The sequence below is a fragment of the Semicossyphus pulcher genome, unplaced genomic scaffold, assembly GCF_022749685.1.
Source record: "Semicossyphus pulcher isolate SPU_LCO1_2020_fin unplaced genomic scaffold, fSemPul1.0.p SCAF_7, whole genome shotgun sequence".
Lineage (NCBI taxonomy): Eukaryota > Metazoa > Chordata > Actinopteri > Labriformes > Labridae > Semicossyphus > Semicossyphus pulcher.
In genome coordinates this window covers 5,838,845-5,866,798 of record NW_027211748.1, presented here as the reverse complement: position 1 = coordinate 5,866,798, position 27,954 = coordinate 5,838,845, and the positions used below count along the sequence as shown (strand labels likewise).

Below are 27,954 nucleotides of genomic sequence, written 5' to 3'. Positions count from 1 at the left end.
CTCAGGAAAATAAAGGAATAAAAGAAAACGGGGGATGATTAGTCTATTATCAAGCTCCTTTTAACACTTTAATGTGCCACGTGCTCACAGAGAGGAGCACGCTGTGATGGCAAATAATGAGGATGAATTATGTGGAGGTAATGGTAAATGATGGAAGCAGCCAGTGATGCACCATCATCATCATCCTCCTGCTGTCTTTAAAACTTGAATACACTCAGACTGTGTTTATTACCCTCATCAGGATGCACTTGCTCGCCCTCTTGCTATCTCACTAGTGGGGGGAAAAAAACAGGGGAAGAAAAGCTCTCTGTGTTGAAGCACGCGCTCATTCATGCACCAGCTCTCACTGCAGAGGGGGGATAACCGCGCTTATGCTACATTTATTAAGAACACAGAAGAATAACTGCAACTTCACGGATCAAATTGTGCAATTAAAGGATCCCACTTTATGACGGAGGAATCTACATTTCGCATTAAACCTCTGGAAATATATCTGAGCGCGCGCGGACATCCTCAGAATGAACTCCTCTGCGCTCGCGCCTCCACTGCTGCTGCAACTTCCCGCCGAGGAGCGGACGGATGCACGAAGGTTGCGGGAGGATCGTCTGCCGAAATAAAAGTTGTTAGAGAGCACAATTCAAGTTGGAATAGCGCTTAAAATCGAGGACTCGTTGCGAATTAATGATTTTGACCGGATCACTGAACTGGAGAGGTTTTGCTCCGAGCTCAAAGATCGGAAGAGTGCATCGATTAGTCCCATTTGGAGTATCAGGTAAGTGTCTTTTCAAAATAAAACATTTAATCTTGCTTTAAGTCTAATTAACACTGTAAATAAGGGTTTCAAAAGGTCATTTCTACATTTAACCTTCCATAAGCTGTGCGACGCACTACTTTTTCTTCCCTAAAATGTGTGAATAACTGTCTGACTGTCCTCCTCCCAGTCCGGAGAGAATGAGGTGTCGCTGGGTGAAGCATGAGCTGTCAGAGGATCAGTCATAAGCGGCTGTCTCTGCTATGGGAGGGGGCGGCTCTCAGCCTCTGGATCTGCTGCTGCTGCTTTTGGACCTCCAGGCCGGCCGCCTCCGCCTTCGCCGCGGCCGGTGGAGCAGCAGCCGGGCAAGGCGACGGCAGCCCCGGCTCCCTGGGCTGGCTGCTCTCCGATAAAGGACCCTTCCAGCAGTCCCTGGAGTTCACGGAGGCTGCGGAGAGGTACCACCAGGGCTTCGGCACCAGATACAAGATCTACAGGTGAGTTAGATGCAGAGCTCTACTGAAGGTGCTGGAATTTTCGTGTGTATTTTAAGTTTCAGTAATTTCTCCCAACATACCTCTGGATGATTTCAGTGATGAGCACTTTGAGCCAGAGAGGAACTAATCAGAGAAAGCATCTGCTGAAGTGTTTAGACTGAAAACCTGCTCACTCTCAGGACTGCTCTCACAGGTATCACACCTGCACTGAATTAGCTGCGAGCTGATGAGCAAATGTGAAGAACCACTGTAGCGATGCAAAGTGTGCCCTTTGCTCTGTCTGGCAGGCTGAATACTGATCAGTCAAGTGAAAAGCAGCAGATATTCCTATCGTGGGTTTTTGTTTAAGGTCTTGACAGTATTGTGTTGTTGCTGATGTTTTATAATGAATCCTACAACAGGAGTTAACGCCATGGCAGTGTGTGGGCAGGTTCATCCTGTCAGTTACTCCCTGCGGTGTCCCTGTGCTACACTTACTGCTGCTACTGTATTTGTCTTAAATTCCACAAGCATTGTTGTTTTCCTGCTTTGTTGTGCAGGATGTCGATCGATACATTCCAGTCCTACAACTTTCAGAGTCTGAGTGTGAATATAATTGTCATCACACACAGTTTAGTTGTGTGTTTACGATTTTGTTCAGGGGTGTGTCCAGAATTTTTTGACTGGGTGGCTTAACTGGGGCACCGACTGATGCAGAGGTGGCATGAAGCAGTTTGCGCATATGCGTCCACGTACTGTCTCACAGAGCACGCTGAAGAACATCAGCACAAAATCACAAGATGTAAGGGAGACGGGGGTGGGTTTTTTACTGGCGTGTGAATTACTTATGATCAATACGTCTTACAATGGTCAGTCCTAATTTAGACGGAAGCTTAAAGTCTTCTGTTGACATTGGTATGCCTTTCATTCTTGTAGCCTAAATAATTTTAACAGCGAGTCATTAACCATCAGAGACACTCTGATAATCACAGGGTTGGTCGTTCCTATATTTATCAATGTGGGGTTAGTAAAAAAACTAGAAACACCAAACAAGTTTAACAATCAATGCTATTTCTATAATAGGCTACTCATGAATGCCCTTAGTATTTGTCTGTTTGTGTCAATTATCCTCTTTAATCAAGTAAAATGAAGGCATTTAGTGTCGCAAATAAGGGTTTCAAAATCAAGAATGTCTCATTTATTTAAAGGTTTATTTTGTGTGGTTGGTGTGTGTGTGTGTGTGTGTGTAAGAGAGAGAGCAAGTGTGTGTAATTGTGTGCGTTATCAAGTCATTTGAGAACATATCTGTAGCTGTTTGTCTTTCTGAACTGATTCGTCACAGAAACAAACAGACCAGAAGTAATATGGGTTAAAAAGACAGCCTTTAGAGAAGCCTACATAATATGTCCAACATCTGTCACATGTGTGACAACCAGCCCGTCCCCACCTGACCCCTTGAAAAACATTTTATGCTAGCTGGCATGGCTTTAGCTAGCTAGCTGAAACCCGGCTCAAATGACCCATAACAAACACAAAACGTCCTCTCTGATCAGTGTTTTGTGTGCTCCTCAAAAAGGCTACATAGAAATGATCACTGCATCAGACCAAATGTTTGACATAAACATAATGAAACAGCGCTCTATTGTTTGGCTGTAATAAGCACTGTGACAACCCACCTGTGAGACAACCAACCCTGGTCTCCCCTAAGCATGCTGGAGTTAGCAAGAATGCTACATCCTCGTTGCAGGTCCCTAGGCAGGTAACACATTGACAGACACATAAGAAAGACAATATACAAATAAAAGTATACAAAAAAAGAAATAAATTGTGCAACATTTCAAGTTAGAACTGATATTTCCAAAAGCCATTGTTCGAACATTAAGGGATTATACAGTTGCTATGTTCCTGTATGTCAATCTTAATTCTTTACGGGCTCAAAAAGAAGATATATCTCCAAAAGTCCCAATAAAAAGTGTGAAAATATGGAAATAAAGGTGGTTTAAACTTAAGTCCCACCTCTGACTGGGCAGACATCCAATCATAGTTCATGTGTCCATGTTACGCACCCATCTATGGGGGTAGATGTGCAGCATAGAGGTACACAAATTGTTCCCTCCCCGGTCCCCAAACCAAAAAGCTAAAACTAAATTTCCAATATATAGAAACAATTTTTTTATAAGACACAAACACAAGGAACAAGGAGTGGCCAATTAGATTCCAGGGGGGTCATGCCACCCCAGGCCACCACCTGGAACCGCCCCTGATGTTGTGGATGTCTGTTGATGTTTTTCTGCTGCAGCTTCTTGAATTCTGTGTGTGTGGTGCATATTTCATCATATTCAACATTACAGTGACTTACCAATGCCTCAGGCCAAACACTGTGTTTCTTCTCTCTGGTTGACTAAAGTCTGGGTTCTTGCATCTGTAGGAGTTTGAATCAATCTGTCCATTATCTCCTCTCAGGAATCTTATAGGCTTTGCTGTTTATCTCTCAGTGACACCTGTTTTTTTCATGCACCTGCTGTCCCAGTAGCCGCCTGACTTGAGGCTCCTTCTTTCCCAAACCTCCTCCATAATCAGTGGAAATCACTGAAAGTGACAAAGGAGCGGACAGCTTGGACTGTCTCAGGCGGCTGCCGTCTGTATCGGCTAGCTGACATCTCACCACTCGAGGGTCTTTCACCCTGTAGCAGTCAATCCTGCAACCTGTAAGCTTCCTGCTCACATTTTTCACCCAAAGGCGCTTTTAAGGATTATGGATTAAGGGTAGCTCAAAAATGAGACCAACCAAGGTTAAAAAAACTGCTGTATCAAGATGATAACTGACAGGAAAGTCAATTTGAACCAATTTCCAGTGCCTTTGCTTGTTTTGCTATCATTTAATGCAGAGATAATATCAGGAAAAGAGTAAATTGTGCAAAAACTGAAGGCAATTACTCCTAGAAATATCACATAACTACTTTTAACACAGCCGCCGCAGAGTTGCACATTCTCTATACTGTTGTACGTGCTCTTAAATAGCCGTGGGTGCTAAACTGCTCGTCTACTCCTCTGACCTCTGTAATAGCTGAAACACCACCATGGAGTGACTGTCAGTCATGCAGCAGCATGTGATTAAGCTGCTCCCAAAGGTCTGCTTCTTTTATATTGTCTTTTCTCAGAGGAGTTGTGTCATCACTCTTGATGTCTTACAGTGTATACAGTAAGATATCGTCATATTTAGAAATGCACGTCCCTACAGTAAACTCCCCTCTGTTTGCCATGTGTGCATGCTGATGGAATAGCTGCAGGCTAAACCCTGGGCTGGATCCACACCGCCCATCTGTCCACCATGAGACGCACTCTCACTCTGTCCCCTCGTTATGATGATTGGCTGTAATGACACACTCCACACTGTCCCGGTTCCCCAATTATTTCTCTGCCGATCATTTTTCTCATGGCGGTGATTTGATTGCCTGTGAGAAGGAGATGGAGGTACACAGAGCAGCAGGCAGCGCTGTGGGAGAGGTAGACATTAACTGAGGCTGTGAAGAGAGAGAGAGAGAGAGTGGCAGCGATATCTCCCAGCTGGTTTGTGAAATGCTGGAGTTCAGTGAGACTCTTGTCCAAAGGGCACACGATAACAGATGATGGCAGCGGATGATGATGTGGGACTTTATTTTGGTTTAACGCCTCTCTGTTGCAGTGGGAGTAAAGACATTGCATTACAATGAGTCTGTTTTAGTCGTGCAGGAGTTGTTTAAAGCTGTGAGAACCTTAAGGCAACATAGAGTCTTGCATTGTGGTATATTTACCTAATTTAAAAAGGTAGCAATTACGGTTTGGTTAAAATATGCACCTAATTGTTGCAGAGGAAAATAAACACACAGATATGACTTAAAATTGATCTTTAACATATTTATTGTTCTACTTACCGTGAGCCTTTAGCTAGGACTGCACACGACATGTTTCCAACCAACTGGCTCAAGTTTTAAGTCCTGAACAACACAAGTCTCGCTTAAATGGAGAAGTTATCTTTAAAAAAATAATAATTAATTGTGGAAAAAATTCTTATTTGCTCTCTTTGTAAGAGTACTGTGAGAGCTTTGATACCACTCTCATGCCTGTCAGGTAGCCTAAATATGAAGTTACAGACATTAGCTGGTTAGCGTACATTAACATTAGCACAACATGGCGATAGCTAACGCTAGCTTAACTGTTCCCAAATATAACAAATTCTGCCTACTAGAACCACTAGCTCAATAATTCACACATTACATTACACAGTGTGTTTAAACCTATAAAAAGTCGTAAGCTAGTAGGCTAACTAGCTTATGGCAGTAACTTCTTTACTGAATTTGGTATCAATGTACTCAAGAAACTCCCTGAAAGAAAGCTAATAAGTGTGTTTCCTCTGAGAATCACAAAACGAAATATGGATGATCCAAGAACTTTACTCTTCATTATATTCACATTGTGGATCATGTCCTCTGACGTCAGGATCTAGGTCGTTATCTTAAATGCTGGTATTATAGGATAACATAATGTTGTAACACTGTGTTCCAGTTTACAAATCATATAAATGTAGGGAGGACACGGGCCATTTTTCCAAGTTAAACCAAGTATTTGATTATGCATTAGCTACTGACAACAGCTAACGTTAGCATTCAACCAGTTCCTAGCTAACATTACTGTTAGGCTACATGACAGGCATGGCCTGCCAGCTACTTCAAGCCAGACGTTGTGCTTTCAACACATTTTTGCAGTGAATGTTATCTGTATCAACAATACACAGGAATATGTGTAGCCTTCCCAGTGGCATTATGTCCCTTACAACATTAGCCTACTTAATTTACCAGAACATTGCTGATGTCAGGTGAAGAGACAGAAAGATGGGTAATGTTCAGTGCATTACATACTCGGATCACTTTTTGTTGTAATAAGTAATGTAACGCGTTATTTCTGCAATTCAAGTGATCCATTATTTAGTTCCTTTTTATAAAAAGTCATCAGCTACTTGATAAAATATTTCCATATTTCCCTTTTCCTTTAGTCGCCACAAAAAAGAAAATCAACGAAGCACTGTTTCTGTTTCTTTCCTACTTCTTGGCAGGTAGCTGTGTACCACTGTGTCGGTGCTCATATGTAGCCAGCTAATTAAGCTCGCGAGGAGGCAGAGATTTACCCTTGGAAATATTCACATTAGTTAGAAGTTTTGGAGAAAGGGACGAGAACAACGTGATGGTGAAAAGTAAGTTGTGCCTGGAGGATAAGTGCTCGTCAGCTGTGAAGAGCTGGACTTCAAATGTGAAGAAGCATATGCAGGTAAACACAGGTCCACAAGACTGGTGTGACTAAGAGCCTGTGTTGTATTGTGGTCATTGAAACAGCTGAGCCTAATACTGTATGCCTGTGCCCAGTTCACTGTCACATTGTTAGCATAATAAAGAGCTGTAAGGGTTATATTGTGTCTGTCATTCCAGTTATAAGGCTGCAGAGTTACAGATTATGGGCCGTAAAGGCTATGCAACGATGGTAGAGTCAATACATTCAAAGATAGACGTACACACACCTACACGCCGTCCTGACAATATAACCAACACGTTACTTTTTTTCAGTAGGTAATGCAGTAAAGTAACAATAGTAATAGTCAGTGCCTTGTACTTTCAGGCTTAAAAAATGGGCTAAAGTGCTTTTGGAAGCATTTTAGCCATTCTTTATGAATCGTTTGATACCATCAAATGTTAACGTTAGCTAGGATGTGGTTGAATGCTAACGTTGGCTGTTGTCTGACGTTACTTCTTGGGCTGCCAAACATGTTTTTAAATATGAGACTACGTAATTTTTCAATATCCTCTGTGATTTCAGTTGCTAATATATCAGGAATCAGTAGATTATAAAAAGTAGGGATCTCTAAAAAATCGGTAACCATTTTATTTCCCAACATTAAGTTCTAAAAGCAAAGTTAAAGCCTAGATTTTCCGAAATAACTTGTACAGGCCCTTTGTGTCCTCGGGCGCAGCTACAGCCTTGACTGCGATTAAAAGTGCATCAAAACAACATAAGTGAGCATTCAAAATAGAAAGGTAGGAGCGCTGACTAAGTGGCTGACATGTCTGGCTTCTGTGCCAAGAGGTGGTACTACAAAACAAGGCAAGGTTACCTGAACCCACTGAGAGAGGAAAACAGACCCAGCCTGCAGGATGACTTTATGAGAGAATTACTGCAACGAAATCCACATTAGACTGCATCATTAATGGTGTTAAATAAAGTCCGGTCCCAATCAATTCAAATGAACACATCACTGCCCTCATGATCTTTACGCTATCACCGCAGGAAGAATTCAGTTAACGGTCTAACGATGGATAAATAATCGACCTACGCTGATTAATCTTGAACTCCCGTTTGTAAAAGAAATACAACTAGATATATAGACTTGGTTTTCCATGTACACCAGAGGCTCATTATTCCAGCTCTTCAGGGGTTACAACATTAAATCTTCATCATGTGTTAGGGATGTCAGGGTGTGTGAGTGCGATGTATGTAACACACACTTGCTTTCAACACAGCTTGTTTAAACAGCTGCCTGAGGCCTTTTACACCACCACCTAAACCAAGTGAGCAAATATCTGTGTGTGTGTGTGTGTGTGTGTGTGTGTGTGTGTGTATGTGTGGCTGCATATGTACGTTTGTGTGTGTGTGTGTGTGTGTGTGTTTTTGTGTTTCCAGGGAGTTTGGTCGATGGAAGGTCAACAGCCTGGCCGTGGAGAAGCGGGACAGCCTTGGTGGCAGCGGAGGCCTGGCCCTGCCCCTCGACCCCGACTTCATGCACGCCGTCCGCCAGCTGGGGAGGCGTCCAACCCTCCAGACGATCACTGAGAGTCTAATCAAGAAATATGGCACCCACTTCCTGCTCTCCGCCACGCTGGGAGGTACTGTAAAGTCCACAGAGCTTCAAGCGAGCCTCATTCATACAGCTTCTAATGTGATTTTTTTTCTCTTCAGCACACGGGGCACAGCTTTTACCGTCTGTTGCTTTACAAACAACAAAGCATGTAATATTTTTTTCTGGATCAGTGTTTTTTGGCTCACAAGAAACATCAATTTGCTCTGGTTTACAAAAAACTAATTGGAGAAGGCAGTGGAAGACAGATTTAATATCTTTCTTTGGCAAAGTATAGCATGTGTTCCTAAACGGAGCTTTTATTTGAATGCAATTGGCTTTTTTAAAATCTTTTCTTTCTTTAATAAATCAGCACAAAGTAAACTTTATTAGTCAAAGTGTCTTTTTGAAAAATGTCTCTTTCAATAAAATAACACATTTAAATGAACTCCGTAAATGCAAATTTTGTTGAAAACAAATTTTGGCCACATACCTTACAATCCAGGATTAACTTGATGGTTTATGTGCCAACAAAAACAGTAACTGGCCTAAAACTGACAGTGAACATATGGTTTAGTATTATAATTATCTCAGAACTAAGGAAAGAGCACTTATTTATAGTTTCACCATTTCACCGGTGCTCAGTTATCCATCATAAAACTGTGACTGGACAGAAACCGTAAGAGATTTTTTACTAAAAGTTTAAACTCTTAATGATTCACCTTGAACAACAACAACTCTCACTGTTACATTCAGACATCGCTTCAGTAGGCGTTTAAACCTAATCCAATTGAATCAAATTTCAAAATATGACCTTGGTTTTATTTTACCTGACAAAGACCTCCAGCAGCCACGAGAATTTGTCTTTTAGAAAAGTCCAAGAACTTATCAGGTAGCTGATCAGGTTGAAGTGGTTGGAAACATCAACCACGCATGTAAGTTAGACATGAGAGACATCTCTGGTTAACAGTCAAAGTTATTTTATTTTGACAGTCATATGCTGTATGTATAGATTCTTTAGAACACATCATTTGTAACGGTTTTCAAAGGCACTGACCGAAAATGTCATCCTGCCGAGCGGGTCGTTGGATGAGACTGACTTTTTAAATGACCATATAATGATCTGCCACTGAGATAATCAAGGTAACAGCAGTCCTACATTAAACAATCTTGGCTGTCGGTATGAAACATTGACTTTATTTATAGATGGATGACGCATCCCCATCTCCTCTCATTGTTCAAAATTGAAGCCAAATTAGCCCCTGAGGCGAGCACCGAGTGGATTTGTCAACAGAGCTGTCAATCATCCCAAATAACGAATTAAAAATAAACTTGTCAGAAAAATAAACTCTTGAACGTAAATTAGCATGATAGGAACCAACTATAATGACAAAAAGCATGTTTGAGAAACATGTATTTGACGTGTATTTTGATTTTATAGTTTGACTCATGTCCCATCTGTTAACATGGAGGAGGCGGACTTTATGACCTATACTGCAGCCAGTCAGCAGGGGGCGATAGAGAGGGTTTGGCTTCACTTTTAGGGAGCTGTCATGTCGTCCATCTTTTTATACAGTCTATGGTATGTAACAAGATATAAACAAAGGTCAAATGTCACATGTATTTCTAGGACATTGTTTACTTTAACTATGAACTTGATTCAATCAGCAGCATTAACAGCAGTTCATCTAACATAATGATAAGTAAATAGGGAGAATTTAGTAATCCGGCAAGTATAAACCAGATCATTTATTCATCTTGCTATTGATAGTTAGCAAAAAGAAAAAAACAAGACTTTAAGAGTTCAGAACAGTGCATTTTCTATGATCTGCAACTCTGCAAGTGCAATTACATTTCGTCAATGTGACTGCTTTATCATGATCTGGGTCTACTCCAAAATGTAGTGTCTTCTTCCATTGCCCATGCTACACCTTTCCACCAAGCTTCATGAAAACTAGGCCAGAAGTTTTTCTGTAATCCTGCTGACAACCAGAGAACCAAACTGGAAACATAACCACATTGGCGGAGGTACTGAGCGGAAACTGAATGGCTTGAGGACTTATATATTTATTCTTGTGGACAAATTGGGAAGCTATGGATCAGACGGATCAATATGGCACATTACAGACAGAATCTGTAGGGAAACAAGAAGAGACAAGAAAGATTAAATGCTTATTACAGCAAAAGATTTCAGACTGATAGATATGTTGAAATCCTTCTCCTCCATACAGTACAGGCGAGCCGCCTCAGCCTCAGATGTCACCTGATATGAAGTGACAGTCCCTAAGTGCTTCTGGCAAGGGGCAGCTCGGGATAAGAGCCAATAAGTTGTGTATCGATAAAATGGAGTTAGGGATGATTTAATTCTGTTAGAGTTTTATAAAGAGCAACTACTGCTCTGTAAACACACACAGTCTACTTTAAATGCATCTTCATCTCTGCTGAAACACCAACTGTAGTTAACTGGAAACCTTTTCTGTCAAGAATAACTGTGCTTATTAATTACAGGTTTCTTATGTCGGTCAGGGAGTGGACTCTGTGTTGTCACTTTTACCTGGGCATGTAAAAACCCACTGCTATTTCTCAGAGTTCTCTGGGTCGAACAAGTGAACAAATTGAAAAATCAGCTATCACAATAGAAGCACTGAAGAGCAGATCAATCAGTTTGGAGTTTTAAGCTTTCAAAGCTTACAATTTTCCTTCAACAATATACAACAAAAATAATCTTTAAGCCTCTAGGGATTTTGGTATAAAATAGTAAATGCTTCCATGATATCAAAGTTGAGAGTCTCATGAGCATCCACAAAAATCTAAGTGAAAAAAAAGCAACAATACAGCTCATTTTGCTGTTTAGACTAATTGTTAAGACTGTGGGCGTGGCCGACCACAGTCTGATTGACATGTCCCTGACTCCGCACAGTGTAGTGCAGTAATAAACAGTATGCTTGAGTCAGTGAGAAAACATGAAGACTGGCATCCGAACATCATTCATTTTAACAGGTCACTAAATGATGATTCACAAAATTCTATAGCATCCATATCATAGTTAGCCGTTAGCATACACATACAACATTAGCTTAGAAGCCGCTTTTTGTTGTCAAAGCTTTAGCTGTGTCCCAATTCAGGGGCTGCATCCTTCCAAGGACGTACAGTATTTGCAGGCTGATTGTGTCACAGCGGCACGTCGAAGGCTGTCCCATTTCAAAGGCTCCTTTAGATGCGGCTGACAAATGAGTCCTCCTTTTCCAGGGTCTGTGATTCACTGCACTCCAATTAAAAAAAAAGGGCGACTCTTAAGCAGCCCAGGAAAACACTTTTAAATGTAGACGTTTTGGGTTTCAACAACGATAGCTAGCGTCACAAATGTTCCAAAATAATGAAAGGGGCCCTAAACAAATTATCTTTAAAATAAGTTACGTGGCGTTAGTTATGATAGCTAGTAAGTCCGCTAGCTACCTGTTGCTACGCAACAGGAGCCACTTTTGGTGACGCAATGCTCAGGGAGGGAACAGCTGGTGACGTAAACAGGAAATCGTCCGTAGACTGTCTTCAGTTCAGCCTTACGCAGGGGACACACTGGATGCCGAAGTGCTGCGAAGCGCTGTGCAACGAAAATCGAGCGCGAGCCGGAGCACTTTCGTTCACACCAGACGCGCATTTCTCCGCGCCGGTCGACAAGTGCCTCTGCTCCTCAGCTGTCGTTTACTCACGTTTGGAGCTGTTTTTTCATCATGCTCTCTCTCTCTGTTTGCGTTTGTGTTTTGACACCCCGCCCGCACCCCCTATAGCCAGTCCACTTTGTGTCTCTCTCTTTCTTGTGTGTGAGCTAAACGTCCCATGCTAATGTTCAACACCTGCTGCTAGAAATCCATCACCCACAAACCGAACTAAACTAATGATGTTGAAAATAGACAAGCGTGGTCACTCAAGACCCACGGCCGTCAATACTTAGGAAAAGCACAAAGCTAAGGCTGGGTGTAAATTTTGGAATAGCTGCTAGTTTTCGTGATAAATACCCGAGCATGAGCAGGCCCAGTCTAAGCCGATATCAGTCAAGTTTACTGATATTTAGATGACAATATCCCGGTTGTGGATTGAAACTCATTTCTACATTTTAGATTGTACTGTTATGTAAATACACCCTTAATGAAATAGTTAGAAGGCTGTTTTGGATTTGGGTTTTCAGGGGGGTTAACGGTGTGTGAAATGACTTAATGAGTCTGTTGTTGTACTGTAGGGTTGTTTTCCCGGCTGTCATCTAATAACTGATAGAGATGTATAATGTATTTGTCTCCTTGATAAGCAGAGCTGACCTGAGATCTTTGTTTGGAATGTAACTTTTGTCTAATATAATTAAGATGATCAAAATAATTGGGGGAGCTTGATCGATGATCTGGAGTCAGCTCTCTGAGGAGTCTAATAGATGCAGAGACCTTGTCTGTGCCTTTTCCTCCAATCATCCGAACCATCAGTTCCCCCTCAGCACTTAATCACTGCTGTGCTTTTCGATTCTGTCTGAAAAGATACTAATGAAAGGTGATTAGCTCGGCTCAGTCGGGGCTAATGAAGCTCTCATTTCCTCTGCCTGTCTGTCACCAGGGGAGGAGTCTTTGACAATATTTGTGGACAAGAGGAAGCTCAGCCAGGAGTCCTCGTCCTCGGGGGTGGAGGGCAGCAGGAACTCAAACAGTACGGGGACGGTGACCCTGGAGGCTCTTCACCAGCTGGCTGCTTCCTACTTCACCGACAGAGAGAGCACCCTGCGAAGGCTGCACCACCTCCAGATCGCATCCACCGCCATACGGGTACGTGGAAGAACAGAGAGCATCAGCACAGAGTCACTGCTTAAATCCAATCTGATGATTGTTGCTGTTTACTTCTATTTGCCGCTCGTGTAACTGCTGCATAAAAACGATATCAGTCTTGAGGTTGTGATGTTGTACTGAATACCAGCATGGCTGTGATTATCTGCCACCAAATCACAGCTGTGATGATGTCCAGTACAACATCATGAGCTGGAGTGTGATATTGCTTCACTTTTCATTAATTAATTAACAGGTATGATCATTACATAAACTAACACAGATCCAAACCAGGCCTTGCAAAGCTTAGCTTCAACATCAACAGTTTGTCTGGAGCTTCCCCCTTTTCCCCACTGATTCCTCGTCTGCCTGGATCCACTTCTGACTTCTTCAATGTTGAGTTTTTCAGGTGGTAGCGCATAAAAACTTAGCTCTGGGTTCTTTAGCCTGTTGACAAAGCATCCGTAAACACAAAAGCTTTTAGGCGTTTTTCTGTTGTTTGCTGGAACTCAGAAGTGATAAAGAGGCTCCTCCGTGCAATAAAAAGTCCATTGTGAGCGATGAATTGTTTCCACTCTGGTGGCAGAGAGACTTAATTGCTCTCTGTCTTTATGGGACAGTGTACCATGGCATCGTTTTGACCAAGTGTAAGGGTTCATTTATTACATTTTACACTGAACAAAAATTTAAACACAACACTTTTGTTTTTGCTCCCATTTTTCATGAGCTGAACTCAAAGATCTCAGACTTTTTCCATGAACACAAAAGGCCTATTTCTCTGAAATATTGTTCACAAATTTGTCTAAATCTGTGTTAGTGAGCCGAGGTAATCCATCCACCTCACAGGTGTGGCATATCAAGATGCTGATTAGACAGCATGATTATTGCACAGGTGTGCCTTAGGCTGGCCACAATAAAAGGCCACTCTAAAATGTGCAGTTTTACTGTATGGGGGGGGGGTCCGGGGGGGTCAGAAAACCAGTCAGTATCTGGTGTGACCACCATTTGCCTCTTGCGGTGCAACACATCTCCTTCGCATAGAGTTGATCAGGTTGTTGTTTGTGGCCTGTGGGATGTTGGTCCACTCCTCTTCAATGGCTGCCAAGCTGCTGGATATTGGCAGGAACTGGAACACGCTGTCGTATACGCCGATCCAGAGCATCCCAAACATGCTCAATGGGTGACATGTCCGGTGAGTATGCTGGCCGTGCAAGAACTGGGATGTTTTCAGCTTCCAGGAATTCCAGGAATTGTGTACAGATCCTTGCAACATGGGGCCGTGCATTATCATGCTGCAACATGAGCTGATGGTCGTGGATGAATGGCACAACAATGGGCCTCAGGATCTCGTCACGATATCTCTGTGCATTCAAAATGCCATCAATAAAATGCACCTGTGTTTGTTGTCCATAACATACGCCTGCCCGTACCATAACCCCACCGCCACCGTGGGCCACTCGATTCACAACGCTGACGTCAGCAAACCTCTCACCCACACGACGCCATACACGCTGTCTGCCATCTGCCCTGTGCAGTGAAAACCAGGATTCATCCGTGAAGAGAACACCTCTCCAAAGTGCCAGACGCCATCGAATGCGAGCATTTGCCCACTCAAGTCTGTTATGACGACGAACTGCAGTCAGGTCGAGACCCCGATGAGCACGACGAGCATGCAGATGAGCTTCCCTGAGACGGTTTCTGACAGTTTGTGCAGAAATTCTTTGGTTATGCAAACCGATTGTTGCAGCAGCTGTCTGGGTGGCTGGTCTCAGACGATCTTGGAGGTGAGGTGAGGCTGGATGTGGAGGTCCTGGGCTGGTGTGGTTACACGTGGTCTGCGGTTGTGAGGCCGGTTGGATGTACTGCCAAATTCTCTGAAACGCCTTTGGAGACGGCTTATGGTAGAGAAATGAACATTCAATTCACAGGCAACAGCTCTGGTGGACATTCCTGCAGTCAGCATGCCAATTGCACGCTCCCTCAAAACTTGTGACACTTGTGGCATTGTGCTGTGTGATAAAACTGCACACTTTAGAGTGTCCTTTTATTGTGGCCAGCCTAAGGCACACCTGTGCAATAATCATGCTCTCTAATCAGCATCTTGATATGCCACACCTGTGAGGTGGATGGATTACCTCGGCAAAGGAGAAGTGCTCACTAACACAGATTTAGACACATTTGTGAACAATATTTGAGAGAAATAGGCCTTTTGTGGACATAGAAAAAGTCTTAGATCTTTGAGTTCAGCTCATGAAAAAGCAAAAACAAAAGTGTTGCGTTTATATTTTTGTTCAGTGTACAAACTGTTGGGATAAATAACCCCTTGATGTTGTACTTGTGGCTGCTGGGAAAGTTAACCCATTATTTCATCAGTGCTATTTTGATCCAACATATAGACCTATGTACTGTTGTTTTTCTGTGAGGCCACAAACAGCACGGGAAGAGATTTTCAGATCATTTACTAAAAGAACTTTTGTGTCGGTGGACCTGGTGTCATAAAGATCTTGATGTTGCCAGCGTGCATTTGTTTGGTAGCAAGTTGAAGAAACGGGCATCACTTCTTTTTTCAAGATTAGTTTTTCTCTTGGCCTTTTGTGAAGATATGACAGGAACTGTGGGGAAGAGAGGGGGGGATGACATACACCAGGCCCGAGGCTGGAGTCGAACCAGGGGCAGGCAAGAGGACTTTGCCTCTGAATATGTGCCACCTGCAGTGTTAGTTTTGGCAGCTACTTTAGTTTTTAGATGAAAATACTTGGTCATTTTCACCCTTAAAAGTTTTAGTTGATGAAAACTCTAGTTTTAGTCTCCGCATTTTAGTCATTACTTTTAGGCCATGTCTACACGCACACGGGTATTTTTCAAAACTGAGTTTTTGCCTCCTTCGTTTCCAAAAAAACCAGCACGGTTATAAAAAAATCCCTGTCCAAACGAATACGCAAAAAAACCACAGAAACGCTGTCATGAGAAGGCAACACCAGCAGGCGTCGTTATAACCCGGTCATGCAAAGAAGAAGAAGAAAATCGCGGCCAATCGAAAGTCTGGAAAAATCTACTGCAGGAAGACGACCTGGCGGGCTGCAATGGCGCATCGAGGAAGGGGGATGATATATCAATATGGTGGACGAGTAACTGTAAATATATGTGTAAAAATGTAAAAGTCCTGTTAAGCATCACTGTTTTTGTCACAGCCGTCATTTAGCAAGGAATGTCGCCTCATTTGTGACGCCTCAGAAGCTTCACGCTGCTTACCCTGTCTACACGTTTCCATGGAAACTGAGTTTCTAAAAATCTTCACCCTGACCGGAGTTTTACAAAAGATCAGTTTTTCAGTAACCTAAAACGTTTGTGTTTGGACGAAAGGTCAAAGGTCAAAACGCAGAGAAAAAGCTATGTCATGAAACATACCCGTGTGCGTGTGGACATGGCCTCAGTCAAAACGTTTCCTCTCTTTAAACTAATTCAGTCTAACACAGGATCCTTCTGCCTTTCACCCGTCCTTACATTCATTGTTTCCTGACGATAATCTCAGCAGGTCATACAGACTGTAACTTCTGGAACGTAACGTTACACATGTAAAGGCACAGAACGAAGCCGTGCAGTTACAGTAGCACACACTGCTCATTCCTCTCCTGCCTTATCTGCAGCATCAGTGTTGGATTTTAACGTAATCACTTTTTGTATTTTCATCATGGCTTCTCATTTAAACAGTCTGACTGAAGCAGACAGCCGGTGATCGCTCCTTTTTGTGCGGAAGAAGCGTCAAATGATGCGTAAAACAGCCCCTTTGTGAGCGCGTTAGTCCCGTCCCCTCTCATTAACGAAAACAAAAACACAACACGTCAGAGCTTTTATCATCAAAGGTCTGTTTTGAGTCTCATCTTCGTCATGGAAAAAAGGTCCATGATGAAGACATTTTTTTTAACTAACATTTTTCATCACCTCTTATATTGTTTAGTCAAATTGAACAAACAAAACATTCAGATTGTGTAATGTAATGTAATATTTGAACCTAAAACAAATGTAGTGGAGCAGACAAGAAATGTGGGGGAGGAGGAGTTCAAGTACACGGCGTGGGTGAGTTTACTTTGTGCCAGTGGGGCAGAGTGTAACTTCCTGACACTTCGGTAGCTCAACTTAAAAGATAACATGCAGGCACACCTTTTAAATCCAGCTCAGGGAGTTTATGTCCATGACATATTTAATCAGGTCGGATTAAGAACAAATGCTTGTTTACAGAATTGGCCTGACAAATTGAAAATTCACCTGTTTGCTGCAGGCTCCTGTTTTTCTCGCTTTAGCCGGCAGTTAATTGTCACAAAAAACAGAAATAGGATGATTTAATTTGTCTCAAACTTTTTTAAATAAATATGTGTAACATTTAAAGTGACATGGTCGAAGGTGTATTTGTTAAGCACCAATTACAGCCTAATTTAGTGAATATTAAAGCAGTAGGAAACAGATACAGGTTTCTAAGACATGGCCGCCCTGATAGCGAGTTAAGAGGAGAGTGTAGCGGCAGAATGGAGAGCAGCCGTGCGTCCTGTACTATAAAACACCAATCATCCGTTTTATCATCTGAAGTGGCTATTAGAGTGTGTGCATTAATCAGCCGGAGGGGCAAATGTGGATGCTAAAGTGAGTAGCCTCTGATGAAGACAAGTGCCCCCACCAAACTGAGGACGTGTTCCTCTGCTTATGAATCAGCCTGATGGATTGGACATTTCATTCCATTAATTTCCAGCCAGGCCGTCTTCCATTCATTTGCCACTTTGCCGTGTGTGTGGAGTTGAGGCAGATTGAGGATCAGAGCGGGAGAGGGAGATGAATACTACATTTTATGAAGGATGTAAAGCAGCACCTGCACGACGCGACAATTCATTAACATCCCAGACGGTGTTGAGGATTCAGGAGAAGCAGGAGCGATTCTGAGCATAAATTTATGCTAATACGCTGAGAGTTTATGTTTTTGTGTTCCCGTGCGTCAGAATTTCTAATTCTAACATCAAGATTAATTGCTGTTATAAATGATGAAAGCCGAGGAGTGAATCAGTGCAAAGCTTTCGGTCGATAGGAAGTGGATTTCTTCTCTGAGATCACAACAGATTATTCTGTGTGAGGAGAGAAAGCTTTCAAATAGACCTTTTTAATACGACTTCACAGCCACTCATTACATCCAAAATTCATTTGAGGCATAAAAAAGCCTTTTTAAGTTCTTTTTTTCTGGAGAATAGAAGTGAAATGAGAGGATAAGCACAGGTCATCTCAGAGTGATGTGACTGATAACTGTCTCCGCTGCTCTCTGTATTCAAATAAAGAAATGATGAAAAAAAAAGACAGTCAGAATATTAAAGAAAGCCTCGTTCTCCTCGTATCTTTGCAGGTTACAGAAACCAGAACTGGACCGCTCGGCTGCAGCAACTACGACAATCTGGACACAGTGAGCTCCGTGCTGGTTCACAGTCCGGAAAACAAGGTCCAGCTACAAGGTAACTCTGCTGCTTTTGTTTTCAGTCCCCCCTATTGCTTCATTTTTCTTTGCTTTCTTAAATAAAAATAAGATTTGCTATAATATAATATATAATATATAAATAAAGGAATTGTTTGATATTTTGGAAAATATTCGTCACTTTTTGGCTGTAAGTTAGATTAGAAGATTGATACCACGCTCCTGCTGGCCAGTAGCGGGCTACTGCTAGCATCTGTAGCTTAGCTTAGCATAAAGATTGTTGTTCTTTCATTTTATTTTTTGTAGGGATAGAAAATCTCATTAAATGTGTTAATAATTGAGCTTTACAGGTGCTGGTTGGTTAATTTAGTTACTTAGCCAGGCTATCAGTTTCCCCTTGTTTCGAGTCTTTATGCTAAGCTAAGCTAAAATATTGAGCTGTCTCTTTAATGAACACGTCTGGCATTGCTCTTTATTTTTTCATTGCCAACAAATCCCATAAATAAAAACACTCACACGGGTGATTCATTTATTTTTTTTCAACTCTCCCTGACCTCCCTCACCTGGCACTCAGTCCTCATCCCATTTTCTTATCCTGTACTCGAGACATACATCTTTGAAAACGGCTCACAGATAAGTGGTCATTTGTTGAGAGCTATTTTCAGCTGCGGATGAATACACATTTGGTGGTTAGAGGTTATTTGCCCCAGCAGTATTGTGTATGTGGGACTGAGTCAAATAAACGTGTGTGTTGATGTGGAGCACTTGGCAATACGTTAAACCGGTGATTCTCAAAGTGTGGGCCCCCTTGTGGGCCGTGAAGGTCCTGCAGGTGGGCAGCGAGAGGTCCGTTTTAATGTCATCTTTTGTTGCTTAACATATTGTTCAATGTACATGTTCCACTTACACAGTTACATTTATTATCTGATTATGATATAAAAATATATATCGCTAAATCCTAAATGTAGTCTTACATTTTTAGATTTAAAATCTGTCTGCAGCATTCTTCATTTTGAGCAGGTTGCATTACTCATTAACTTGATAATAACTGAGGAATAAGTGAGAATTTAGTGTTTAATATAGTTTATTTATCATTAATAAGCTGTTGAGATTAATTATACTCATGCTGAGTTAGTCGAGAACAAAGTGACAGATACTTGAGGAAACAGAATTATGGTTCTAATTATTTTTTCTTTGTTCCAGTTTGTTGATAAATTGTGGTTTTATTTTCTCTATTTATCATATTATAATTTCATGTTTCCCTGCGCTTCCTGGATCACGCTGGTGTTAATTAAAGAGCAATATAACAGAATAGACTCTCTGTAGTGCTTTTCTTCAGTATTTAACACGAGGCTGTGAGACGAACACCGTTTCTGTTGTCTGGAGAAGACTTTGAGAATTCTTGAGAAAATGACGCGTGAGTTTGTTCTCTCTGAGGCGTTTGTGTCATTCCATTGAGTTACTTTTAAACCAATCATTACATCTTCCCTCCCTAATGAGTCATTAATAAAGTATCTCCCAGTCTGCTCTCATTAATATCTACTGAATAGTTGTTGAGGTGTTGGGTTACTCGTTCCTCACTCCTTCCATAGAAACTGCTCTTGTTTATGTGTGCTGAATTGTAAAATGTGAGCGATCGAAGGAGCAGAGAGATGAGGAATATAAAATGTTGCTACACAGACGATACTTATGAGTAATATCATTTAAGTGTTGGTTTTTGTTTCTTCTAAGCCTTTGCTGATAATAAGAAAATATAGATTATCCTTATCCAGATATATTAACCCTCCTCCTCCTCTCTCTCCCTCCTCAGGGCTGCAGGTCGTCCTGCCCGGCTACCTGCAGAGCCGCTTCATTCAGGCGGCGCTAAACTACATCGGCTGTAAATCCGAGGGCCAGTTTGTGTGTCAGAGCGGTGACTGCTGGTGTGAGTGCAGCGCGGACTTCCCTCAGTGCAACTGTCCTCACGCTGATCTGGACACGCTGGAAAACAACCTGCTGCGCATCGCTGACGCCTGGAGGCTGACCAACCAGGAGTTTGAGGAGTCAGGTGAGTCATTTAATCCACAGTGACCCTTCAAAGAGGACTTGAAAATGTCATGACGCTTTCAAAGGGTGGAAAACTCACATCACTGGAAGTCAGGGTTGTTTTTCAATATAAAAATAATAAAGCTGGATATGAGGGCGAACATGAACACATGTCTTTGTTCTAAATGCGTTCGTGGCTGTCAGACTTTGCCAGCTGCCAGACGAGGAATCAAGAGAGCTGTCAATCATTGTGTCAGATCAGATGATGGTTCAGATGTTCTCCTGCGAGCTCAGGGCTGCAGAGAGAGAAAAAAACAGACTCTTTAAGAAGTCCATCTGTTGTCAACAAAGAGCTTTGAAGAACAGCATACGAGAGGTGAAATAAAAGGCAAGGTTCGACATTTTAAGGATTTTAAAGGCTTGTTTTTCTTCTTCCAAAGAGTTAGAGGAGAAGATGGAATTACCTATAAATAAATATCGAATATAATATGATTAATTTAAAGAGTAATATAGTTCAAGCACATAACTCCACATACAAATACAGCAGCAATAATGTTTTTTTAACACCAGAAACATGTCAGTCCTTGAGTTTTAGATGAGTTATTAGTTGTATATTGTTACCTGTGGACAGAGCCGCTGTTTGTATGGTACTTTTGTGAGCATGCATGAGCAAGTATGTCAATTCAAAATACAGACAACATTCAGCCTCTTCAGTAAGAGACTGAGTGACTCTATGTGTTTGTATGTTCTGGACACGTACTGTTTTTTAAATATCATTTCATGTTGCTAAGCTAGGCTAACTGGATGCTAGCTGCAGCTTCACAGATAAAGACAGCACAGATGCATGCAGCGATTAACCTGTTACACTGATAACCACACTTTAAAACGTCACGCTTATTTAATCATAATGGCTCCGCTACACATTTTAACTAAAACTTCAAACAAACAAACAAACAAACGTCAGGATTTTCTCAGGCCACATGTAAGATTATATTGATTATTAAGATCATATCATTAAAAGGCATGAATGAATTCTCTTCTTTAATAAGACTGTTAAAGTATTATTCATTTTTCAAAGGGCAGTAACAGTTTCAGTCAAAAAGCCGACTAGATGTTTTTTCATCCATATTTCGACTGTATTATTTAATAACTGTTATTTCTGTTTCAAAAGGCAGCAATAAATGACGCATTCAAATCTCTAAAGAATGTTTATGTGATTTTACACAATAGTAATAATTGTGATTATTCCTCAGACTATAATCGTACCATCAAAATCTCTAATCGCTGCATCCCTAGACCGAACCAGGTCGGTACGACAGTCCCTCCAGGAAGCTGCAAAGTCTCTGCGAATTCAAGCAAATTCATATCTCCGCAAATTTGACCAATCACCCGATCTCCCTCCATGCGTGAAGTCATTTACGTCACCAAAAGCACTTCTTTAATATGCAAAATATCGATGCCCTGAGGTCTGCGATGTTGTATAAACATCAGAGGGCATCTTTTACTGTATTACATGTTACTGATGTTTGTGTCAGCACTGATTTAAAGAGCCATTGTTCAGTGAGATAGTTGTCTCTTATGAATAGTTTTATGCAGCCGCAGCAGCCGAAATAAAGAGTACATGTATTAAATAACGTGTAGATTCTCCTTTGCACATATGGATAGAATTGAATGTGCATGCACAGTGGGAAAGGAGCATTTAAGAGAATAGAATATCTTTATTGTCGTTGCACCAGGTACATTGAAATTGAATGTTGCAGCTCAACATCAATGCAACAATAAAATAAAATCAGTAATGAAGCAGCAGTAAGACACAATAAAAACAAAGCAACAACAGTGAGGTAGTAGGGTCTAATGCAGATGTGCAATTACAAAGGTCTGACTAAAGAGGATGCTTTTTACTCATTTTTATTTATTATTCTGGAGGATGTGTGAGACATCTCAACTTTCAGTGCGTCATTTTCACAAATCTGCCGTGAAATCAGGCATTGTTTGGCCACAACAATCACAGAAAAGGCCCACTAAATCCTGGAGGGACTGGTTCGCTGATCATCCTCATGTCTGGTGAATGTAACTGTGAACCTTTGTGACGCTGTCTGAAGCAGCAAACCGCAGTCACTCATCTGGGCCTTCCACAGTCATTCCTCTCAGCTGTGTGACGGCCTCTACACAAACAAATGACCAGCAATTAAAGCAAAGGCTGGCCGGCGTCCAGACACCTAATAATGTATCATTGCAATAATTCTGTGACAGCGTTATAATTAGCATAAACACATCAAAGTGCTGCGGAGAGGATTAGCTTCAAACAGCATTTACGGAGCAATTTACACAGATATTCACAGGAAGTCTTATGGATTGTTTTAATGTTCGAATCAGGAGAAAGAAGCTGCTGTTAGCGGAAACAAAGCCGAGTTTTACTACAATATTATTCAATTAAAAAATCGATGAACTGATTCTTTGAGAGCATATAATAGCGCAACTTTTCACACAAACCCCTGTGGTGTTGATGCCGAGCGTTTCAGCTATTCCTGGATTTCAAATCAAGCCTGTTAGTCAGTTAAAAACACTTTCTACAGAGAGTGCTCTGCTGTTATGTGTGCACCTATATGTGCACTTATACCTCGGAGATGTGACACACAGAAAGTTTCCTCCGGCATCGAAAACGTCGGGGAACTTTTCAAGAACACGGCGCCTTTTTGTTGTGTTTGACACGAGTGATTACGCCTCACTTTCACTTCATTGTTGGAGGCAGGAACGGCAATTTAGCTTTCAGTGTCACTCTGTCTAATTGCTGCTTTGAAGGTGTGCAGCACTGTACGCGGTGAAAAAGATGGTGATTTACATATATATCCCACAAACAGAATACGAGAGAAAGAATCCTCCCTGCAAAAGGAATCAAAAAACACAACCTGCTTGTTGGCGTGTTGCAGCTGTTATTCCTCCTCTTGAGCTGTTTGCCTTTCTGGGACAAACAATGAGCAGTTTTTTTATATATATATATTGTCACCCTGCGGCTCGTAGCCACAGGCAGAGTTTACTTATTCATGTTTTTTTTTCTCCCACCAGAGGAGTTCCAGAGCTTTGTTGGGAAACTGCCAACCCATTACGCCGTAAACACATCTGTCGTGGAGCACTTGTGGAGGACGGACGCCAGCCTGTCCCAGCGCTACAGGCAGCTGGAGACCAGCAGCAACCAGCTCCTCGCCAAAGCTCGCCGCACCGCTAACAAGCTCTTCAGCCTCAGCAAGAGGTGTCGAAAACAACCCAAAGTCGTCCTGCAGAGGCCGAGGTAAGAGGCGAGACGGGGACGAGAGGGAGGAATATTTATGCTGCAGCCTGTTAACCCAAGGTGCTCCCAAAAAACTTATAATTATGAAAATGATTTATGTGCCGAGCGCCGGGAGAAAAGCAGCGGAGCGAGACGGTGGTTATTAGAAGGCACTTGAGGAGGAGTAGTTGTGGAGTGAGGTGAAAAGTGCTGACAGGAGCAGAGCTGCTCCTCTGTTCGAGACAAACGGGATCGTGTTCGGCCAAACAGACTCGTTTCACTGTCTGCAGATTTAAACTGCATTGCAATCAGTCCCGCATCTTCAACTCCTCGTATAATAATCCATTTATTTTAACACAATCACATCCAGGAACTTAAGCTGCTCAGGCCAGTAATACATAACTGATTTTATTTTCACTGTTTCAGCATCACTCCCACCTGCACTCTCGATTCCAGCGGCCTATCAGAGACCTCGGTGGTCATAACTTCCCTCAGATTTATGCCTCTCTCGTGCACTCTCCGTGTTGATAGCTATTTCTGGACGGGAAATTAACTAAATGACACAATCCATCAGCTCGCCAGTCAAACACAGGCACGGCCTCTTCAGTCCACAATCCAATTACAGGTCTTTATCACGCCCCTCCTGCTGGTTAAACAAAGGATTCTATAGCAGTGAAGGGTCACAAAGTTTCAAAGTGTACATGTGAAAAACATATTTTTTATTAACATGCTTAAAGCTGCTGTGAGGAACTTTCAGTTTGTGTTGATCTTGGCGACCCCTGTGGACAAAGCTCTGCCTCTTATCTCTTTGCTGGTTTTGTCCTGTTCATGCTGAAGTGGTGGTTTTTAACAAAAAATCTCATCCTGCTTTCTTTAAAGTAACAATCTTTATCATTTCAATAAATGTCTGTTAAGTCTCTATCTATCACTGAATGAGGTAACACAATGGTGATTGAGCCTATGGCCCACTGATGAAAGCCTTTGCATTTACAGTATATAGTGTTATTACAGACTGGGTGTCTGTGGCGACTTTCGCAGAAAAAATCACAAGCGTCTCAGTAAGTGACGCGTTTTCCATCAGCCAGCAGTGGTTGGTCTGCCAGAGAGGGTAGGCGGAGCTAAGCGGCTGCTTTTCCGGTCTCTGCAAGTGTAAACAGTAATCTACTATGGCTGAACAAACAAAGAAAAGATCAATGACTACAGATACAACTTCAAAAATAAGAGAAAATCCAAAGAAAAAGAAACAAACTCGACGCTCAGATGAAGACAAACAGTCTGAAAAGGAAAGCCACCATCAGCGAGGAAAATCAAGAGTTACAACCGTAACAGAGGGAGCCACCTGTGGACGTCTGGTTAAACTGGGAAGTGTCTTCTCGCAAGTATCTCGCCATTTGGGGGCGCCTAAGAGAACAAAACTGAAATCTTCGAGTTTGTCGCTTTAAAGCTTCTGTGAGGAACTTTCTGTTTGTGTTGATTTTGGCGCCCCCTGTGGACAAAGTCGTACCTCTTATCTCTCTGCTGATTTTGTCCTGTTCATGCTTAAGTGGTGATTTTAACAAATAAATCTCATCCTGCTTTCTCTAACAGTAATATGAATCATTAACTTTAAATTTCTGCCCTGGAAAATATAAACAAAGGCAGCGTGCAGTTAATCGCTTCGACTGACAGCTACCCCCCCCACACCAGCAGTTTCAGGCATCAAAAATAACTATATAGAAATAATCAATGTTGTCTCTGATGGTCTGGTTTGCTTTTGTAGCTCATAGAGACGAATCAGAATGAATTTCAGTCACTTTTTACAGCAATTTTACAGCCTATATGCACCTAAAAATGTAGTTTACTTGGGAAATGAAGTCAAAGACTTGAGGAGTATGTATGTGGGTATGTGCATGTGTTTGCATGTGTCTGCCTGTGTCACAGGAACCCATCTGCTCCACAGACGGAGGATTTCAGTGGATTAAAATGTTCATTTTGATCTGATTTTGCTTTTCCGTCTCCAGCTGAGTCGGAGTTTGGCTAAAATTGTTTTGCTGCACATCAAAACAACACATCTTTTTTTTATGAAAGGCAGGATTAATCTTCTTGAGCAAAATGTTTCCATCCCTACATAATCACAAAACAAAACAAAGACTCAAAATGAAAAATCTGATTATATATATCCTGTAATAACTGCAGATGTTCTGATACCATTATTTTTTCTCTTTCTGAAACCGATTATAGGACCTAGATCTGAGTGTTGGCCAATACCAAGTATTCCTCCGATACCAGGGGGATAAAAATAATACACATAATATTCTGATGCTGACGTTTTGTTAGCTTTGACTTCCAACACGCTTTCTGCTACGCACTGCACTGTTGTTGTTTGTTATGCTGCCAAGATAATTAACCTGACACCTGATCGATTGAATCCCTGGGTATCTTTAGGATTTTTCGATACTGATACTGTTTATCGATACCGATACTTGTTGATACTCTTATCGATACTACTCTCCATTATTTGGTACAAAAAATAAAGACATTTAATAAGACAAAATGTTAACGTTAAACACTGATAAAAGCGCCGTTTGTCCATGAGCTTATTGGAACTTTCCGTACTGAGCAGTCACATACGGTTTTCGATACCCATCCTTACTAGCAGTTAACTGATGCATGCACTGATGCATTTTAGACAGCACTGGAGGACAGATACCAATACCGATACTGGTATTGATATCAGACCAACTCGAGCAGTGTTGTACCTTTAACACAGCTGTCCTCTCCTCCTCAGGCCTCTGCACTTCTGGCTGAGCTACGCCCTCTCCATCTTATACTGCAGCGAGAGCAACCAGGTGGGTGTGTTCAGTGACGACAGCCGCAGCTGCTCCTGCCCCTACAGCCACCCACCCTGCCAGGGCCTCATCCCCTGCACTGTGGGCGACGGCCCCCGCTGTGCCTCCTGCTCCACAGAGAACCGGACGCGATGCTCAAGCTGCAACCTCGGCTTTACCCTGACCCAGGGAGCCTGCCGGCCCGCCGTGCCCGACCCCACAGACCCCTACCTGGGCCTGGAGAGCGACCGAGACCTGCAGGATCTGGAGATGCGTTACCTGCTGCAGCGGCGGGACCCTCGCATCACTCTGCATGCCGTGTTTGTGAGCAACGACGTGCGTGTGAACACTTGGTTCGACCCGTCCTGGAGGAAGAGAATGCTCCTCACACTCAAGAGCAACCGGGTGAAGTCCAACCGGGTTCATATGCTGCTCGGACTCGCCCTGCAGTTCTGCCTAACCAGAAACAGCACCCTCGAGCCGGCGATGTCTCTGTTTGTGAATCCATTCGGGGGCAGCCACTCGGAAAGCTGGACCATGCCTATAGGCCAGCACGGATACCCTGACTGGGAGCGGACCAAGCTGGATATCCCCTTGGACTGCTATAACTGGACACTGACTCTAGGAAACAGATGGAAGAGCTTTTTTGAGACTGTTCATTTCTACCTGCGGAGTCGTATCAGGGACTCTGTGGGAGCGACGGGAGGAAACAAGAACATGACGTTGTACTACGAGCCTCTGGAGGCGACGGAGCCGTCCAACAACATCGGTTACATGAAGGTAAACAGCATGCAGCTATTTGGATACAGCGTGCACTTTGACCCCGAGGCCATCCAGGACCTGATTCTGCAGATAGACTACCCATACACTCAGGGATCACAGGACTCGGCCCTGCTGCAGCTGGTGGAGCTGCGCTACAGGGTTAACCGTCTCTCGCCCCCAGGGGCCCCGCACGTGGATCTGTTCGCCTGTCTGCTCCGCCACAGACTCAAACTGTCCGCAGCAGACGTGACCAGAATACTCACGGCCCTGCAGGCTTTCAGTGCCAGACAACCAAACCACGTAGAGTACGAGGCAAACAAGCTGTGTAGTTAATGGACGCTGTTTGATGTTTTGTACTATTTCTTGCCACAGACAGGCCTGTATCCTTTGTCAGCTGGATCCATTTGTGTTAAGTGTGTGGTATGTTGTTCAAGGCTTTGTTGTACATACACTATGTGCAATTAAATGTGATGTTTTTATCATTTCGGTGTTGTTTCACGGATTAAAGCCACTGTTTTGTACTATGATATGAAAGATTTTATGACTAAATAGGAAACATTTAAAGAAACAGACAAACTAAACACTCACTCTGTCAGGACTTTGTGGGTGTGGTTTTTAAAAGATTTAGGCCATGTCTTCACGTACACGGCTATTTTTCAAAACTGAGTTTTTCCCTCCTTTGTTTAAAAAAACTCGTCCACACAAGCATCTCCAAACGAAAACGCAAAACAGAAACGTTGTCATGAGAGTGC

General features: G+C 42.4%; 1 protein-coding gene across 1 annotated transcript; it reads left to right on the top strand.

Moving 5' to 3' along the window:
* The first annotated feature begins 604 nt into the window (after positions 1 to 604).
* Positions 605 to 27,686, top strand: LOC138611724 (BMP/retinoic acid-inducible neural-specific protein 3-like). Its single transcript, XM_069684937.1, has 8 exons — positions 605 to 772; positions 942 to 1,248; positions 7,936 to 8,138; positions 12,689 to 12,894; positions 18,275 to 18,380; positions 20,151 to 20,387; positions 23,432 to 23,654; positions 26,401 to 27,686. The coding sequence occupies exons 2-8, from the start codon at positions 974 to 976 to the stop codon at positions 27,533 to 27,535; spliced, it is 2,385 nt and encodes a 794-aa protein (XP_069541038.1). The 5' UTR covers positions 605 to 772; positions 942 to 973; the 3' UTR covers positions 27,536 to 27,686.
* The last annotated feature ends 268 nt before the right edge of the window (positions 27,687 to 27,954 follow it).

Excerpts from the sequence above, each read along its gene's own strand:
- LOC138611724 (XM_069684937.1), top strand. The coding sequence starts at position 974 with ATGAGCTGTCAGAGGATCAGTCATAAGCGGCTGTCTCTGCTATGGGAG. Across the intron at positions 1,249-7,935 it reads ACCAGATACAAGATCTACAG|GGAGTTTGGTCGATGGAAGG; the intron begins GTGAGTTAGATG and ends TTGTGTTTCCAG. Across the intron at positions 8,139-12,688 it reads GCTCTCCGCCACGCTGGGAG|GGGAGGAGTCTTTGACAATA; the intron begins GTACTGTAAAGT and ends GTCTGTCACCAG.